The 17,503-nt window shown below is 35.7% G+C and overlaps 1 protein-coding gene across 1 annotated transcript; it reads right to left on the reverse strand.

Moving 5' to 3' along the window:
* Positions 1–1,129: 1,129 nt before the first annotated feature.
* LOC134668080 (glucose dehydrogenase [FAD, quinone]-like) lies at positions 1,130–6,560 on the reverse strand. The gene is made up of 3 exons (XM_063525559.1): positions 6,343–6,560; positions 5,058–5,188; positions 1,130–4,547 (listed from the first exon to the last, which is right to left on the reverse strand). The coding sequence occupies exons 1-3, from the start codon at positions 6,506–6,508 to the stop codon at positions 2,976–2,978; spliced, it is 1,869 nt and encodes a 622-aa protein (XP_063381629.1). The 5' UTR covers positions 6,509–6,560; the 3' UTR covers positions 1,130–2,975.
* Between the last annotated feature and the right edge of the window lie 10,943 nt (positions 6,561–17,503).

Consider the following 17,503-nt stretch of genomic DNA (forward strand, 5'->3'; position numbering starts at 1 on the left):
CCCCCTCCCCCGTGATATTTGGTGAGGTTTTTGGCTACCCCCCTCCCCCCACACAACCTCACGTGTATTTTTTGAAATTATTTCATTCGACCTAATTTCAAGATAAATAGTATTGTATACAGAAACTCTTGTTTATTTTTCTATTTTCGTTAAATAGACTCGCTATTTTGAAGTGCAGAGTGAAGATTTATGTTTAACGAAACCGAAAAAAAGCTACTACTTATGTGGTAGGTTTTTTTTCTCAATTTCGTTCACTGTAGAAAAATACACGCGAGGTTTCCTTATACCCCCCCTCCCCCAACGTGATCTATCGTGATTTTTTCGTGACCCCCCTCCCCCTATCGAACCTCGCGTGATGTGCACAAACCCTAAGCTAAGATAAAACCTATCATAACATTACTTACTCGTAATGTGTGTACTGAAATGTGATCGAAGTTATCTCTTTATCTTATCTTTGTCTTTGATAATGAGGTTTTGTGTTCTGTTTAATTTGTCAAATTTCTCAGCTGAAAGTAGGAACTGCATAGATTAAATTATAGATAATAAATACATTAGTTCCGCCCGCTACAATCAAGATATCAGAAAAAGTTACCAGGATAGGCCAATAGTAAAGTATATTATGCATTAGTCTATTCGAATCTTAGGTACAGTATAAAATTATGGGGAGCTTCTTACAGTTATAATAATATTTTTAGAAAAAAAACTGCTTCAAAAAGGAAAAAATAAAATACTATGCTTTTTAAGTATTATAATATACTATGCGTTATCTTATCAACTGATACAATGACATGTATGGTATGTTTGAGATGGTGCTAAGCCAAATACCTAGTTACAATACTGATTAACAATACTCCCAAGACCTAATGGATAGCTTTCCTTCTTTCTTATTGAACCTCATCTGGGTTGGATATCGGTACGATAGTGTGTTGACGGCTTTGATATTTGGCTTGGCACCGACCTCAAACATATTTTTTACCAGCGGATTTATTTTTCTTAATATCTTATCCTTCTTAAATTCATGTTTATTTAATTTTCAAAATATTTACTGCCATGTATTTATTTGACTATGTAGGTCCTCTCTTTTATTATTTTATAGTTAAGTTTTTTTTTATATATTTATAGAAAGAAAGAAAGACAATACGTTTATTTATGCCAAAAACATGTTGACAAATATACAATGTATAACATTTAGAGCAAAATGCCATAAAAGGGTCACAACCCAGCATGTAGCTGGCAAAGCCAGCGCTGTTCTTCCGTTGTGACCGGACGTACGCCGTTCGACGACGAGGCGGCTATGCTTCAATTAACTAAACTAATTAAAAACTAGAACTATAACTATACCTAAAACATTGAAACTAAACTATTTATACACTGCAACATTGCGGCAATTGCCGTATCTACAACAGCCCTGCTACTAAGGGGGCTACGCAAATTTTTTTCAATACATAATTAGGTACTTAGGCCGTAGCTTTTTGGTGAGATTTCATGCTTCACGCAAACATAAAATATGATGATTGCGTTTTCATCATGTTATATATCGATAATGTCTACACAGTGGAACGGAATAGCGACTAACAAATACATTTCGATGGCTAAGAATGTAATTTATATGTCTAGATTAAAGTTATATCAAAAACAATGTAATATTGTTTTTGAAATAAATAAATGAATGAACCCACAACCTTTTAACAGACAATGATAATTATTTCAGTAGACAATAATAAATTGTGAACATGGTATATCGTAACAACAAAGAGTCACATTCTGCCGTAAGAGATGAGGTCATATTCAAAATGTGAGTCGCTTAACTTCAAGCTCGGGTAAATCCATCTGTCCGATTATGCGATTTTGGTATTAAGAAAAGGTAATAGAGTAGATATTTGCTGAGAGGGTCGATGGATTTACCCGAGTTTGAAGTTAAGCGACACATGTAAAAAGTAGTTTTTTTACAGTCTTTTTCAGACATATTATTGTGGGCTTATCTACGGCTGATACCTAGTTCCCAGTGTTCACGCATACATAGAGCAAGCATGGGCAAGTTCATATGCACTGAATCTGACGTAACGGAAGTATTAGAGGTAAGAACATTTATTACTTAGTTTGTTAGTAATGATGCCATCCGGTTAAAAAATTGCGAAATATACTTACCTAATTTTTTTTTTTATTTAACGGTGAGGGCCAGAAAAATACATTTTATAATCTGACGAATTACTTATTTGCCAGGGCTATCGGTGGCCTGGCCGGCAAGGGATACGGCTTGAAAGTATCTGCTTTGCGTAACATTACATAGATTGTAGTATTAAAACAATGAAAGGCAATAAAGTATACAGATATAAAGTAAACATACATTGGAACTCTGTTGTGAAATTTAAAGTGTATTAAATTGAAAATATAAAAATAGGGCACTGTTCGTACTGTTCGTAGAACGCGATTTAAGAACAAAATGAGGGTATTTTCAAGCATGATTACCTCGTTGTAAAAAGTTAAATTAAAACAGAATGAAAATCCTGCTTTACATGAAATACGAATCGGCTCGGCGCTCCCGGTGTGCGTGCGGGTTATCTACAGGCGGCGCGATTCGGGAAATGAATAAAAAATTAACTAGATATGATATAGTAAAGATATGTGACGTCCCACGGGTAAACGTACCTTACAGCGGTTGGCTCTTCTCTCTAATTAATTTCCCGAATTGCGGCGCCAGTCGCCATAAAGTACCTTTCGCAGTGGAACTTCACATATCTTTACTATTTTTCATATCTAGTGAGTCTCTCATTCATTTCCCGAATCGAGCCGATATACGCGTGCATAGTGCTATCAGTATCACCCTTACATATTACAGCGTGCGGATCCACATCAATGTAGGTAATAAACGCGTAACTCTAATTTGTCTAAAGAGTTTTTTTATCCCTTCCTGAATGTAGTAACTGGTGTCGTTGAAATTTTAATATTTAGCAAGGTACTAAGATATGAGTAATTTACTTAAAATTCCAAAACTGCTTTATCATATCGGAACATTTTTCGCCAATCATGATTGTAGCAGCGTTTGTATTTGCTCTAACGATTCGCGGCATTATACTTGCATCCGCTACTCTGAGATTCTGAATTCCATGGACTCTTAACTCTGGACTGACGACTGATGTGGCGTCCTCCGATGGGCCCATTTTCACTGTTCCAACGGGATGGTACAACGTTGTAGTCAAGTGCCGCGCGAGACATTCGAAGTATTCTGTACTCTTGAAGGCAAAATCTTCGCAACCGGGCAAAAGCACGTAGGCAAGGGATGCATTCAATGCCTGCAATGTCGGTGTTTCTGCTATCTCTGATACAAATTTCATGCTTGCCACAATGGTTTGCATGTCATATGGGTCGCCGAAATAATTTGGGTATATTAATGGTTTATCATGAGGATCAGCACTTCGTAATTTTAGCATTCCGACTGAGTTTGGCTTTAGCAATACAGACCAAAACATAAGCACGGGATAATCTTCGTTTAATTTATTGATTATATTTAACGTGGACTCATCGAATTCATGAATTTTAAATATATCTAACACCTCATAATATTTAGGAGGAAGTACGAGGTGATGAAATTGGATATTGGGCAGCGTGTCATTTAAATCAAAAATATTTACATAAGAAATTACTTCCGTTGGCCCAAGATTGGAGAAGAGACCAGTTTGTTTGGTTAAGTACTCAGTCATCGAAATGCTGAAATCATCATTGCCAACTTGAAGCATGTCTGTTTTGAGGGTGATGAAGTTGGAGACAACTAAATGGTCCTGCAAATGAAATCCTACTGGCAAGTTTTGAACTACTGGTATACCTAATTCTTCTAAATGTTCTTTCGGACCTATGCCAGATAACATTAACAAATGAGGTGTATTAATCGCACCGCCCGAAATTATAATTTCTTTTTGCGTATAAATATTATATCTTTCTCCTTCTTGTTGAATTTCAATTCCTAAAGCTTTATTAGTATCTGCATTGAAAATTATTTTAGAGACTAACGTTTTCTTCATTACGTACAAATTACTTCTTTCTTTGGCTGGTGTCAGGAATGCCCGCGCTGTACTCTGACGACGTCCTTTATACGCAGTAGCTAATGTCTTCAAAGCCCCGACGGTATCCTTTCCACACAGATCATATACAGTCGGTACTCCCATTTCATTATATGCGTTTAAAATAACATCACTAAAAGCATCTGATTCTGAATGTCTTGCTATGTTAAGTAGTCCATCTTCATTGTGAAATTTGTCTTTTTCTTCAACTGATATATCGTCAGCGTGCAACGCCTGACTTTTTTTGAACAATGGCAATACATCTTCATAACTCCAGCCATCATTCCCCATGTTTCCCCATTCGTTGAAGTCTTCTCTGTGCCCACGGACATAAAACATGGCATTTATGCTGCTGCTTCCTCCCAAAACTTTCCCTCTTGGCCAGTAACATTGCTTATTTTGGGAACTAAGGCAGTAACTTTGTGATGGTTCTGTCCTATATTCCCAATCATTTTTCGAGTGGAATGTATTGAAGAAGGCACTTATCAGCTAAAACATACAATAATTAAATGTTGAGAAGTTTCATTGTAAATATATAATGTAAGTAATGTAACTTACGTCTATGTATATTAATTTTCACCACCCCAACTGGTAAAGGCTCTCTTGATTGTCCAAAAACCGGCAGCAAATTTTGAGTTGTTTTCTTATGTTGTATTTAATTTGACTTTTAAATGATGATTTTGATTGATAATTCTTTATTTAATTACATTCATTTGGATTTGATTTGGTTTCTTTTTGTTTGATATATTATAGTTAATATTATTTTCTTCGGGTTGGTGTGGTGAAAAATTTTGTGTTTCACTCGGGGGCAAATTTTGTTTAACCCTCGTGCTTTGAAACCCTCACAACGCTCATGATTCAATCATGATTCAATTTTGGAATCTTTCGCTTGCTATCGTACGAGTATCAATATTAGGACGTGCGGTTAAGCAACAATTTTGCCTCCTTGTAAAACATATAACTATTAATATTACGCGGACAGTTTCTTTAATAAACTACCTCGGTATCCAAAGTGGGGTCATCGCCTGCTTCTACTAAAAGTATTCTCCAGTCGGGATTTTCGGATAGTCTACTGGCTATAACAGAACCTGCCGAACCAGCCCCAACTATAATAAAATCAAATGTTGGATCTGAAACAATCATATTATATTTATCAATAATTTTTATCAATTTTAGATCTATCATATCAATGTGTTGAAATGTATTTGTTTTGTTGTTTTATATTTTAAATAAATAAAATAGTTTTACGAAAACCTAAAATACATATTATACATGCATAAACAAAATGAAGAACATTATTCAAATTCTATTAACGGCTAAGTGCAACAGTATAGTTTGATTAACAAATTGGAAATATCAATCGTTCAAAATGTGTCACCAAATATTTTGCACTAAAATCAGCACATTCATAGCGTTACAGACGTGGTCTTTCTGTTAGTATTAAATAGTTCTCTTTATCACCACGGTTATCCTATTACATATTGTCATAAAATATATTATATATGCATACTAAATATTACAAACAAATATTCGAATTTCCAAATTCACGTGTCCCTTATACAACTACCTACACTTTCTTTTCAATAACAAAATGAACAGATTAACACTTTAAACTCTCGCGTATTGTACACATATTTAATTACCGCGATCTACCGCGATATAATTTCATTGTTTATATCGCTGTAGACCCGTTTGTGTAATTAAATTAAATGAGCAGGGCTATAACCGCGAAAATCAAATAGAAATAGAAATCAAAATAAGATTGCCCTTCCTGCCAGTAATTTACAAATGAGTAATAAAAGTCCCTATAGCATATCTATAAGAATTTTCAACAATCTTCCTAAAGAAATAGCAGAAGAATTTAAATATGAGAAATATGTAGGTCACTTAAAAACTTATTTAATAAGTAATTGTTTTTATTCTATACAAGAATTTTTCGATGATAATAAATACCATAAATAGGCATATGTATACTATAAACAATTTTTTTGCGACTACTATTTGTTGTGTATTCTGTAACTTGTATAATTGTTTTATGTGTTAGATAACATTGCAATACCCTTACAGGGTGTCATATTGTGGAACATTATTAGTTAAGAACATCTGTATAAACACCAATATGAAAGCAATAAACATACTATTATTATTATATTATTATTAAATCGAAGTTCGCAAATTGCGGGGATTTTTCTCTGTCACTCTAATTACGCCTTCGTTGGAGTAAAAGAGAAAGATCCCCGCAATTTGCGAATTTCGGTTTTCGCGGTAGCCACTCAGTTGTTACCTGCTATTACTTCCTCGGATCGGTCGGGTGGCCATTGCTGAGGAGTTGTTAGAGCGCAATGTGCAGCTATCACAGTGTTTACGACGGATACAAACGTAAACCCACTGCTTTGTATGACTTCTGAAGCCAGCAATGGCAGAGTTTGATTGCAGGGCCACAAATCCATAACCACAGAAAAAAATCTCCTATGTCCGCTACAGTGCTCGACTTGTCTTCAAATGATGATGCGTGCTTTATTAGCCGCTGTTAAATAAAGATGTCGTTAAATTGACCGTACCTAATGATATAATAACCTGGTCCCATTTTGTAGATAAGGGTGTATTATCTTATCTGCTGTAATACAATATAAAATAATGAACTCAATTTTTGGAAAAAAACAAATCATGATTTAATGCGACTAAAAATATCGTTACTATGACTAGGTACATATCGTCTATTATTACGAGGACGTATAGACGGCCTCAATATTACATGTCTATTTCAGTAAAACATTTTCTTTAACGCTAGAATTAAATGAAAAAATTCATAAACAATGATAACCGCGATCCCCAGCACGCACAGCCATCTCGCTCACACTTACGCTCACTGAAAGTGACAGAAGAACCTGAACCCACGGGGCCTTAAATGATCACGTAATTGAATGTAACTAGCTTCATTAAAAACCATTCACCGTGGAGTTCGCGAATTATCGACTAACATAATAAGCTAAATACCACGGGCTTGTGAATAAGGATGTTCTAATTTACATGATTTGATTTTTAGGGTCCTGTACCTCAAAAGGAAAAAACGGAACCCTTAGGACTATCACTTTGTTGTCCGTATGTCAGTCATGACCCTTTCTGCCGTATTCGAACTTCAAGATATTCACAAGAGACGACACGTACTAGATCCATTCTAGATACGTTATAGTTTAGATATCAACTAGTTCTCTTTTGCAGCGCAATTCGGGCAACCAATGTCACTTTTACTTTAGATAGAGTAAGATATGAGTCGCTTAACTTCAAACTCGGGTAAATCCATCTGTCAGATTATGCGATTTTGGTATTAAGAAAACGTAATAAAGATATTTGCTGAGAGGGTCCAATGGATTTACCCGAGTTTGAAGTTAAACGACACATATACATATATTAAACATATTAAATGTGAATTGGATCTCTAAGTCATCCTGTGTAAATCGTTCAAGAGTATCACCAGAATCGCGCAAATGTCAAATTTGACAGATTAGATCTTAAACATATCGATATCGTATCTTGGTGATATCTAAAAGATATCTAATTGATGTCTATTTCAAAATCCGAATCGGGTCCTTTATCTCGGGAACGCGTTGAGGTATCGTGTTGACATTTATACCATGTATAATTAATAATTATATATGGTATGGGAAGGGAATGTAGGTATCGAGTATCGAGGTTATAGAGTTGAAATTATACATATAACTATATAACTTATACATGGCAGCATTGGTAGCATAGTAACCTAGCTCTTGAAGCTGTGAAAAAAAAATCGAAGCCAATCAAACAAGATATGATTATTTAAGAAAGAAAGAAATAAAGAAAAGAAAGAAAATACATTTATTCACGTCATCATAGTTACAAAACCAGTTAAATTAAAACAATATAGGTCTGATGGACGTTAAAAGGGCCCCCACTCAGCGTAATGCTACAGCAAGCCGCAGCGCTGATTTTCAGTGGGGGCCTACCTTATAACTAACTTAAAGCTAATAGTGTATACAGATAATAATAAAATTTAAAAATACTCGAAATTATTTTATTTTAGATACGCAAGAAACCGGGTTACATCATTCATAAAATATTAGATAACTAATCTCCGAACAATTCAATGTAATCAGTTAATCACTTCAAACACATCGTCGGGTGACAAGCAAAAGTCATGACATACATTTTTATAGGCTACTAGGCTAGCGTATCACGGATTTAATTAAATCTTTAAAAAATAACAGCCTATGATACTACTGCAGAGACATATTTTAAATAGATCACTTGAGTCCAAAAAAAAATATGCCGCAAAAAAATGTACCTATATTTCTGTTGACCTAGAACTATGGGCAAGTAATATCGACTTATGCTACATAGGTCAGGAAATGAATGCTCAAAAAACGTTGTAGAGGGAAATGCTAGGAACACAATTTTTGACTCCGTAACTTTGTTTGGACTAGTTAAGAGGTGAACATATCAAAAGTCCCCGGCTGTAGCCCCAGTGCTGGGGGCAGAGGGGGGAAGAAGGTTGAATTTTTCGGTTTTTCATTGCTATCTTGGAAACTTTGCGTCTTAGCGACATGACTACTAAGACAAACCGAAAGCTGATAAAATTAGTTACAAGTTTTATCCAGTCAAGTTTTTCGATATCTTGAATAGTTTTTGAGATACCCGCTCTTGAAAGTTTATTTAGGGATTTTAATTTTATCTTAATATCTACGTCAGTGAAGCTGTTAGGCCATGTTTGGTATCATTTTCGTATAAATCGGGGGTGCTGAATTCATTTTTGGTATCACATTGGCACCATTCCTAAGAAAAAACATATAAAATGTAAACAAATACCTTTTTTTTTTATTCCTCTTCACGCTTAAACCGCTCAACCGCTTTAATTGAAATTTGGTATACAGATATTTCGAGTCCCAAGACGATGTCCTGACATAAGATACTTTTTATCTTTATACGAAAATGATACCAAACACGGCCTAAGAGCTTCACTAATGTAGATATCAAGATAAAATTGAAAGCCCTAAATAAACTTTCAATAGCGGATATCTTAAAAACTATTCAAGATATCGAAAAACTTGACTAGGGTTTCTGCTCGAGAATTATCGAGGCGAGAAATCTCGAGAAATTTGTCCTAAGTCGAGACGGGAAAAAAGCACTCAATGCCTCGAGAAGTCGAGAAATAAATCTCATGTGATAAGTAAACAGAAAACACGCGTATAAAACGTGATATGTCTAAAGTGTTATTCTTTAGGTAGTGAAATATTTTTTTTTACATTTTCAGGTACTTAAAACATTTATTTAACCAACCAAATAAAAAAATAACTACTACTTATGAAAGCAAAATACTTAATGTAAACTATCGTACCTATATGATTTGTAATTGTTACATAATTTATTTGCGGTGATTTAATTTTCAAGTGTTTTTCGATAGAAAGACTCGTCCAAATCGCTTAACTTCTTTCTAATGCTAAAAACGAATTACATATAGGGCCATGTAATAACAAATATGATAAATTACTATTGATAAATCAAATCATCCCGATATATTCCTATTAGCAAAATATCACAATTTTAGCAGCTTCATTGTTACGTTGACTATTTCGTAGTAAAATGTCTGTAAGTTTGTCACATCTAGTTAAATTTATTGACTTGAATATTCCTGCCTAATAAAATACCATAGGTATTGTGGTTTGATTTCATTTTTTAAATACCTAAATAAATACATTATACCATATCACATCGCCGGCGCGCATGCCTGCACCTATAGTTTTTTTTGTTTGTTGTTGAATTTTTGATTATTAAGTACAATTTATGGTAACTAAAAATTTACCATATGTTTGATTATTGACCTCACCTACGATTCCTATGAGTCTGATTTGTAATAAAGCAAATAATAAATGAAAATAACATGGTGTTTTTTGAAACATTCAAAATTTCTCGAGATACTCGAGAAACTCGAGAAATCTTGGTCGAGAATTCCCGTGCCTCGAGAAATTAAAAAGGTCGAGAAACCCTAAACTTGACGAATAAAACTTGTAACAAATTTTATCAGCTTTTGGTTTGTCTTAGTAGTCATGTCACTAAGACGCAAAGTTTCCAAGATATAAGTGAAAAACCGAAAAATGAGACCTTCTTTCCCTCCTCTACCCCCCAGCACCGGGGCTACGGCTGGGGGCTTTTGATATGTTCACCTCCTAACTAGTCCAAACAAAGCTACGGAGTCAAAAATTGTGTGCCTAGCATTTCCCTCTATAACTTCTTATTGCTTGGCCTAACAATAGAAATACATACAGGGCAAAACTGAAAACTATACATGTGTAATATAATTGTATGGGTACTTAATTTTCGAAAATATTAAAAAAATAACAGCCTATGATACTACTGCAGAGACATATTTTAAATAGATCACCTGAATCCAAAAAAAAAATATGCCGTAAAAAAATGTATCTATATTTCGACACTTTCAAGGGAATCAAAATGTATCTCTACGTTCCGTTGACCTAGAACTATGGGCAAGTAATATCGACTTATGCTACAATAGAAATACATACAGGGCAAAACTGAAAACTATACATGTGTAATATAATTGTATGGGTAGGTACTTAATTTTCGAAAATATTACAATAAATTGCTTTTAGGTAGATATTAAAATCAAGCTAGCGAAATACCTGAAGGTCTACCGGCGAACCACGTCCGACATACGTGCCTCGTTTCGCGTTGCCTCGCTGTCACACTTACGTACGAATTTACAAGTGCGAGTGCGAAAGACAGGACACACGTCGAACGTGGGAACGTGGAACCGAAATTCTCAAATTGCGGGGATCTTTCTCTTTTACTAAAATGAAGGCGTAATACGAGTGACAGAGAAAGATGCCCGCAATTTGCGAACTTCTATTTTCGCGGTTATAGCCCTGAACCTGTAATTCCACAATTGTAAAATGATTCCACGAATAGAATTATCATTATATCAGTTATACAAATCTTGTCAGTAGATAAAAGACGCGAAATTCAAATTTTCTATGGTACGATAAACCTTCGCGCGTATAATTTTTAAATTTGCGGCCTTTTTTAACCGACTTCCAAATCTCAAAGAAGGAGGTTATCAATTCGGTTGTATGTTTTTTTTTATTTTTTTTTATTTTTTATTTTATTTTTTTTATGTTTGTTACTTCATAACTCCGTCATTACTGGACCGATTTTGAAAATTCTTTTTTTGATTGAATGTATAAAGCTTGAACACGCCAAAACGTGGGCACATAAAATTACAAATAAATAGAAAATAAAGGTCTAATGGAGCGAAATATATATTGAATATAATTGAAAATATTATAGTTTATCATGCTAATATACTAGACTATCATTTCAGCCTCAGGATTTGACATGTCACAGACTTCGTGATGACCAGGACACAGGCACTTTGCACGACATGATTACTGTATGTTTAAGTAGTCCAAGCCAGAGTTATTTGCGGATAAGTTGATAATATAACTTTAACGGGTGTCTTTTTCAAATATTCATTGATATGGGCCCAGTCCATTGCCATCCGCCTTCATTTATTACCATCCGCCAAAAGTACCCTTTTGGCATTGTCAGCATGTCCATCATGTTAATACCCCTTCGTCACTGTTATAGTGTAATGACAACACGATGAATGCTACCAAAATAGTAACTGTGAGCTGTGGCTTCTTTAAAATAGGTTTAGGTCATTTTCGCAAATGTTTCTTGCATACATTTCTATAGTCAATGTCCCTTATGCGAATCAATTAACGGCGTCGCTTGATGCAATCACAAGTAGCTGGCTCAACCAATAAATAATGGGGATACTTAGCATTATTTTTATCTTGCAATCTTCGGGAATGTATTAGCAACTCATACAAGTCAAACTTTTTATTTTGTGTATTGCTTGAAGTATGTATTTCTATAGAACCATCGTCTAACACCTAACACGCTCAAATACGTTAAAAATGATCAAACGTTTTAATATCCTACATTTTGCATACAAATTTCATTTAGCACCACTATTTTGGGAGCAGATAAGCTCTTGCTAGCTCTTAATTTAACTTGACTTCTCTTTTTGTACATAAATTTGAGATATTTGTACGTTTTTTGCAACATAAGAAAAATTTGGTTTCGGTCTTTATGTAAGAACGCTGTATTTTCCTAGTTTCTTTTTTTTTCTCATTTGTATCTCGTGTTATTCTGCTTTCTGGTTGTCTTTCCATTCATTGACGTCTCCGCAACATTTCAAAAACACAAAAACTAATCGATCCTCGATATATTAACATTTTCACAAGGTTCTTTAGCCTAATCGACTTTTCCAATTCTATTGGTGCAAAGTGATTTCGCTCCGTTATTGTTTAAAGCTCGTTATCATGAAAACGAATCATACAATTGACAACTATTGTGGTATCATATATTCCTCATACTATAGCGATTTTAATTTAAGTAAAGTAATAAAATTTAACCACCCTTTCCAAAATGTATAAGCAAAAATGTGTGCCCACGTTTTGGCGTGTTCAAGCTTTATGCATACAGATTGGTCTCGTTTTTGTCAAAACCCAGTTCTGATGATGGGATCCATGAGGAATCGAGGGAACTCCTCAAATCTTAAAGGCATACACATAGTGATTTTTGGTTTTTTATCAACGAATCAAGCATATACATCCAAAAAAGTGACATTTGATGAAGTGGAACTGCTGATGATGATCAGAACGGAACTCTTCAACGACGCATAGTTCACGGTTGGCGATTTGTCCTCTTCGTTATGTTTGTTAAGCAAGTTAAGTTTTTAAGCCACATTTTTGTCAAGCTCGAGTTCTGATGATGGGATCCATGAGGAATCAAGGGAACTCCTCAAATCTTAAAGGCATGCGTATAGAGATTTTTGTATTTACATCAGAAAATCAAGCATTTTCATTAAAAACTGTCGCATTTGACGAAGTGGAACTGATGATGATCAGAACAGAACTCTTCAACGACGCATAGTTCACGTTTGACGATTTTTCCTCTTCGTTATGTTCGTTAAGCAAGTTAAGTTTTTAAGCCACATTTTTGTCAAGCTCGAGTTCTGATGATGGGATCCATGAGGAATCAAGGGAACTCCTCAAATCTTAAAGGCATGCGTATAGAGATTTTTGTATTTACATCAGGAAATCAAGCATTTTCATTAAAAACTGTCGCATTTGATGAAGTGGAACTGCTGATGATGATCAGAACAGAACTCTTCAACGACGCATAGTTCACGTTTGGCGATTTTTCCTCTTCGTTATGTTCGTTAAGCAAGTTAAGTTTTTAAGCCACACTTTTGTCAAGCTCGAGTTCTGATGATGGGATCCATAAGGAATCGAGGGAACTCCTCAAATCTTAAAGGCATACGTATAGAATTTTCTGTATTTTCATCATAAAATCAAGCATTTACATTAAAAACTGTCGCATTTGATGAAGTGGAACTGCTGATGGTGACCAGAACAGAACTCTTCAACGACGCATGGTACACGTCTGGTGATAACGAATTTCGATTTTGACTTGGACTGGGACCCGGACTCGGACTCATACCCGGACCCGGACCTGGACACGGATCCAGATTCGGACCCGGACTCGGACCTGGAGTCGGATCCTGACTCGGAACCGGACTCGGATCCGGTCTGGGATCCGGACACGGACACGGACCCGGCCTCGGACCCGGACTCGGACCCAGACTCGGACCCGGACTCGGACCCGGACTCGGACCTGGACTCGGACCCGGGCTCGGACCCGGACTCGGACCCGGACTCGGACTCGGACTCGGACCCGGACTCGGACCCGGACCTTGGCCCGGAAAACCACTATGATACCTTAACTAAATAAACCACTATGATTACCTACCATAAAATGTAGGTATAAAGTATGATGATGCCAATCTTACTAACCCCTCCCGCTTAAACCCCCGTACACCGCACCGCATGCGCCATTAAGTGGGTTAGGTTAGGTTAGGTTTGAACTGCGATCCTCACAGAACCGAACAAGGGTTAGGTTAGGTTGAAACTGCGAGCCTTACAGAAACGGAATACTACTTGAAAAGTGGGTTTGATTAGGTTCGAACTGCGATCCTCACAGAACCGAACTGCTATCTGAGAAGTGGGTTAGGTTAGGCTAGAACTACGACCCTTATGGCTCCTCTACACGATGGGCCAACTCCGCATTTATGCGTTAGAGGGAGCAAGTAATATTGCTATCTCATTCTACCGCAAGGCTGCGTCCCTTGGAGTGGCCGGCGTTGGCCCATCCTGTAGAGGAGCCATTACAGAAGCGAAATGCTAGTAGAAAAGTGGGTGGTTTTACCTCCGTTTCTACATAGTGTATTATCTACAATAATCTTTCACCGGCCCCCAAAGAAGTCGGTTTTTTTTTCTTAAAAATTATCTACTGACAAGATTTGCTTGACCAAGTATAAGTAAATAGATACCCAACCCAACTAAATACAAAGGGGTAGATAATACGTTTAAATTGCAAAACGTAATTCAAGACCAAAAAAAGTAAGAAATGTTGCCATTTTTTTACTAGCGCGTCTTGTATTTATGTACAAATAAGTAAATAAAAGTGCTTTTTTAAATAGTAGGAGTAAAATTACTAATGAATAAATTATCTTAGCGTGGTCATTTATCAAAATGAATTTACTATTTTACAAACAAATTATTGCAATGGCAACATTTTCTTACTTTTTTTGGTCTTGAATTACGTTTTGGAGTATAGTTGACTGTTTGATGCAGGGTGATTCAGGAGGACCACTGGTGTGCAAAGATACTGGAGACCCGAACGACAGAGGCTACGGAGTAATTGTCGGGGTGACGTGCGGATACGCGATCCGAAGTAGCCGCCATGACAGCTTCTTTACCAGGGTCACCAGCTACTTGAAATTTCTCAGTGGGAACGAAGCAACGATCACCACGCCTGTATTTTGTATTGTTTTACTGTCGCAAATTATATCGAACTTTAATTGACATTTTATTTTAATCTTCTAACCAAAAAACTGCTAGATATATGCATAGAGTACCTACAGTGAAACTAGAATATGTGACGTTATCTATGAAAAGGGACCTTATTGTCGATGGCGCTTACGCCATTAGTAACGATGCTCCGATGTAAATTATGTAAATACAATGCCGCGCGACGCTGTGCGGTGTAAGCGCCGTCGACAATAGGGTCCCTTTTCATAGATAATGCCCCATATTGTCACTACTCCACCATTTTCTATGACTAAATATCTAATATGTGATAATAGTACCTGCGACGATACAAGTAGGAAATTCACGAGTGGGAATAAATTGAAACACGATCGAAGGGGAAGAAGGGAGTGTTTTTAATCGACACGAGTTGTGTATTAACGGGTTGGCTTAAAGTAATGAGAATTTTTGTTTTCGGACATAAAGACAAAAAGACAATGGCCATGGATTTCTGGATGTTATATTGAAGAACTATGCAATATCCAACATTAGAACCAAATTCAAGAATGAAGTAATTGGCCTCCCTTGTGTTAGTTTACGTAACATGCTTCTGACCGTTTGCTTTTCACTTTGGACAAACTACCAAGTACTCTCTGACTGATCGTTTTGTAATTACACGGTAAAATTTATTTTATTCTATAATATTTTTGCCTACTATCGCAATATACATATCAGAGTATATAATATTTGCCAAAATTCTTCGATTGATTTAAGTCTTGGGGATATTCTAGGGTTGGAAACGTTTAGTCGTTTTTCCGCGAGAGCCTAAAACCAGTTAAAAACGTCATTGCATACATTTTACCAAAATATGATACATAAACAATTTTCTCTAAATATCAATCAGTTGCAGATTTCATGAAAATGTTAATCAGTTAGCAATTGTGAATGATGGCATGATATAGATAACAAGCTAATATGCCGAAATAATTAAAATTAACGGCAATAAAACAGTTATGGAATGTAAATAAAACGTTGTCCAAAGCATGACGCAGAGGGTTTGAACACAGTTATGAGAAATCGGATGTGGGAGATGTTATAGTATATATAATGTTTTCTTGTAATTTAAAATATGCTCTTGTTTGTCACTGTAAAATTTCGAAAACCCACAGCTATTGTCTTTTTTTTTATATTTCCGAAAACGAAAATTCTCATTACTTTAAGCCAACCCGTTACTTGTATCGTCCGTGTATGATATTATTTAAATTTTCATCGAAGGGGAAGAAGGGAGTGTTTTTAATCGACACGAGTTGTGTATTACTTGTATCGTCCGTGTATGATATTATTTAAATTTTCCGCATAGGTAGGTAAGTGTAAAATAAGTTTTACGAAACTTATTGACAAGTAACGAACAATTGTTATTGAATAAATTTGTCTTTTATTTTATTTTACGCAACATTAAATAAATAATTGTAGGTATTACATAATTATAATTGTGAACTAAACAATAAGAATGTTAATTTATTGTTAATCTGAATGGCAATGTCAGTCAAGGACGTTACATAGCGTCTTTAACTGAAATTACATCAGTAGGTCAGTAGGCAATGATGGAGTACCTACCCTGACTAAGTGGAAATAATAGTACCTACATTGTGTAACGTGGGATGTAAGTGGAATATTGCACGAGAGTCTATTATATTCACGACAGCCGTAGGCTGGAGTGAATTAAAGACTCAAGTAACAATATTCTTACCCCTGGAGTTACATTACACACAATGTTTTTCATTTCTCATACCCAAATTTCAATTGCTTAAATTATAAAATAACAAAATCGCACTTGGCACCTGAAATGCTCTAGTGCAGAAACGTACCTCTTATTTTCTGCACACCTTTTAGAACAACAATGACCCTCTTTCAGAGCATGAGAAATAAAAACATTTTTAAACATAAACAAAAATATTAAATAATAAACGTCGGTATTTTAAAACAAAAGTCCTTTATACCTTGAATTTAACAAACAAAATACTTTATTGTAGGTACATAAAAGAGCACGTTACATAATAAACTTAGTACACAAGAGTTTGTACAAACATGACAGTATGTAGTGGTCAAACTTTCGACCCCTAAACTAAGTAAGCACCTGTGCCTTAGGGGCTAGAGTTAGTCCAAATTCGATGTTAAAATAATATGTAAAGGTCATAGTACAAAGTATGTATTTTACTTAAAACCTACGTGGTTCGTATAAATTAGTGATATAATTAAAAAAAAGTTAGCTTTTTTTTCACAATCCATAACACAACTAACTATCCAGTATCCGGCCGGATATTAAAAAGATGGCCGGATACTCCGGCTACCGGATAGTAACCGAATATCCGGTGCATCTCTATTGTTTACGGAAATATATCACACAGGTAGGTATAGTATAGTAGGTACATTGCTACAGAGGCTGGGAAGTAAGGGGTTGCCGGCCGAATACCTACATATAGACGAATACCTACGAATAGTCATGAGGCCGATAAC

The sequence above is a fragment of the Cydia fagiglandana genome, chromosome 10, assembly GCF_963556715.1.
Source record: "Cydia fagiglandana chromosome 10, ilCydFagi1.1, whole genome shotgun sequence".
Taxonomy (NCBI): Eukaryota; Metazoa; Arthropoda; class Insecta; order Lepidoptera; family Tortricidae; genus Cydia; species Cydia fagiglandana.

Bases quoted from the DNA above. Each gene is read 5' to 3' on its own strand.
- LOC134668080 (XM_063525559.1), bottom strand. From the start codon at position 6,508: ATGGATTTGTGGCCCTGCAATCAAACTCTGCCATTGCTGGCTTCAGAA. The intron at 5,189-6,342 runs GTAACAACTGAG...TGATTGTTTCAG, and splicing joins ATCCGAGGAAGTAATAGCAG to ATCCAACATTTGATTTTATT. The intron at 4,548-5,057 runs GTAGTTTATTAA...TGTATGTTTTAG, and splicing joins ACCCCACTTTGGATACCGAG to CTGATAAGTGCCTTCTTCAA.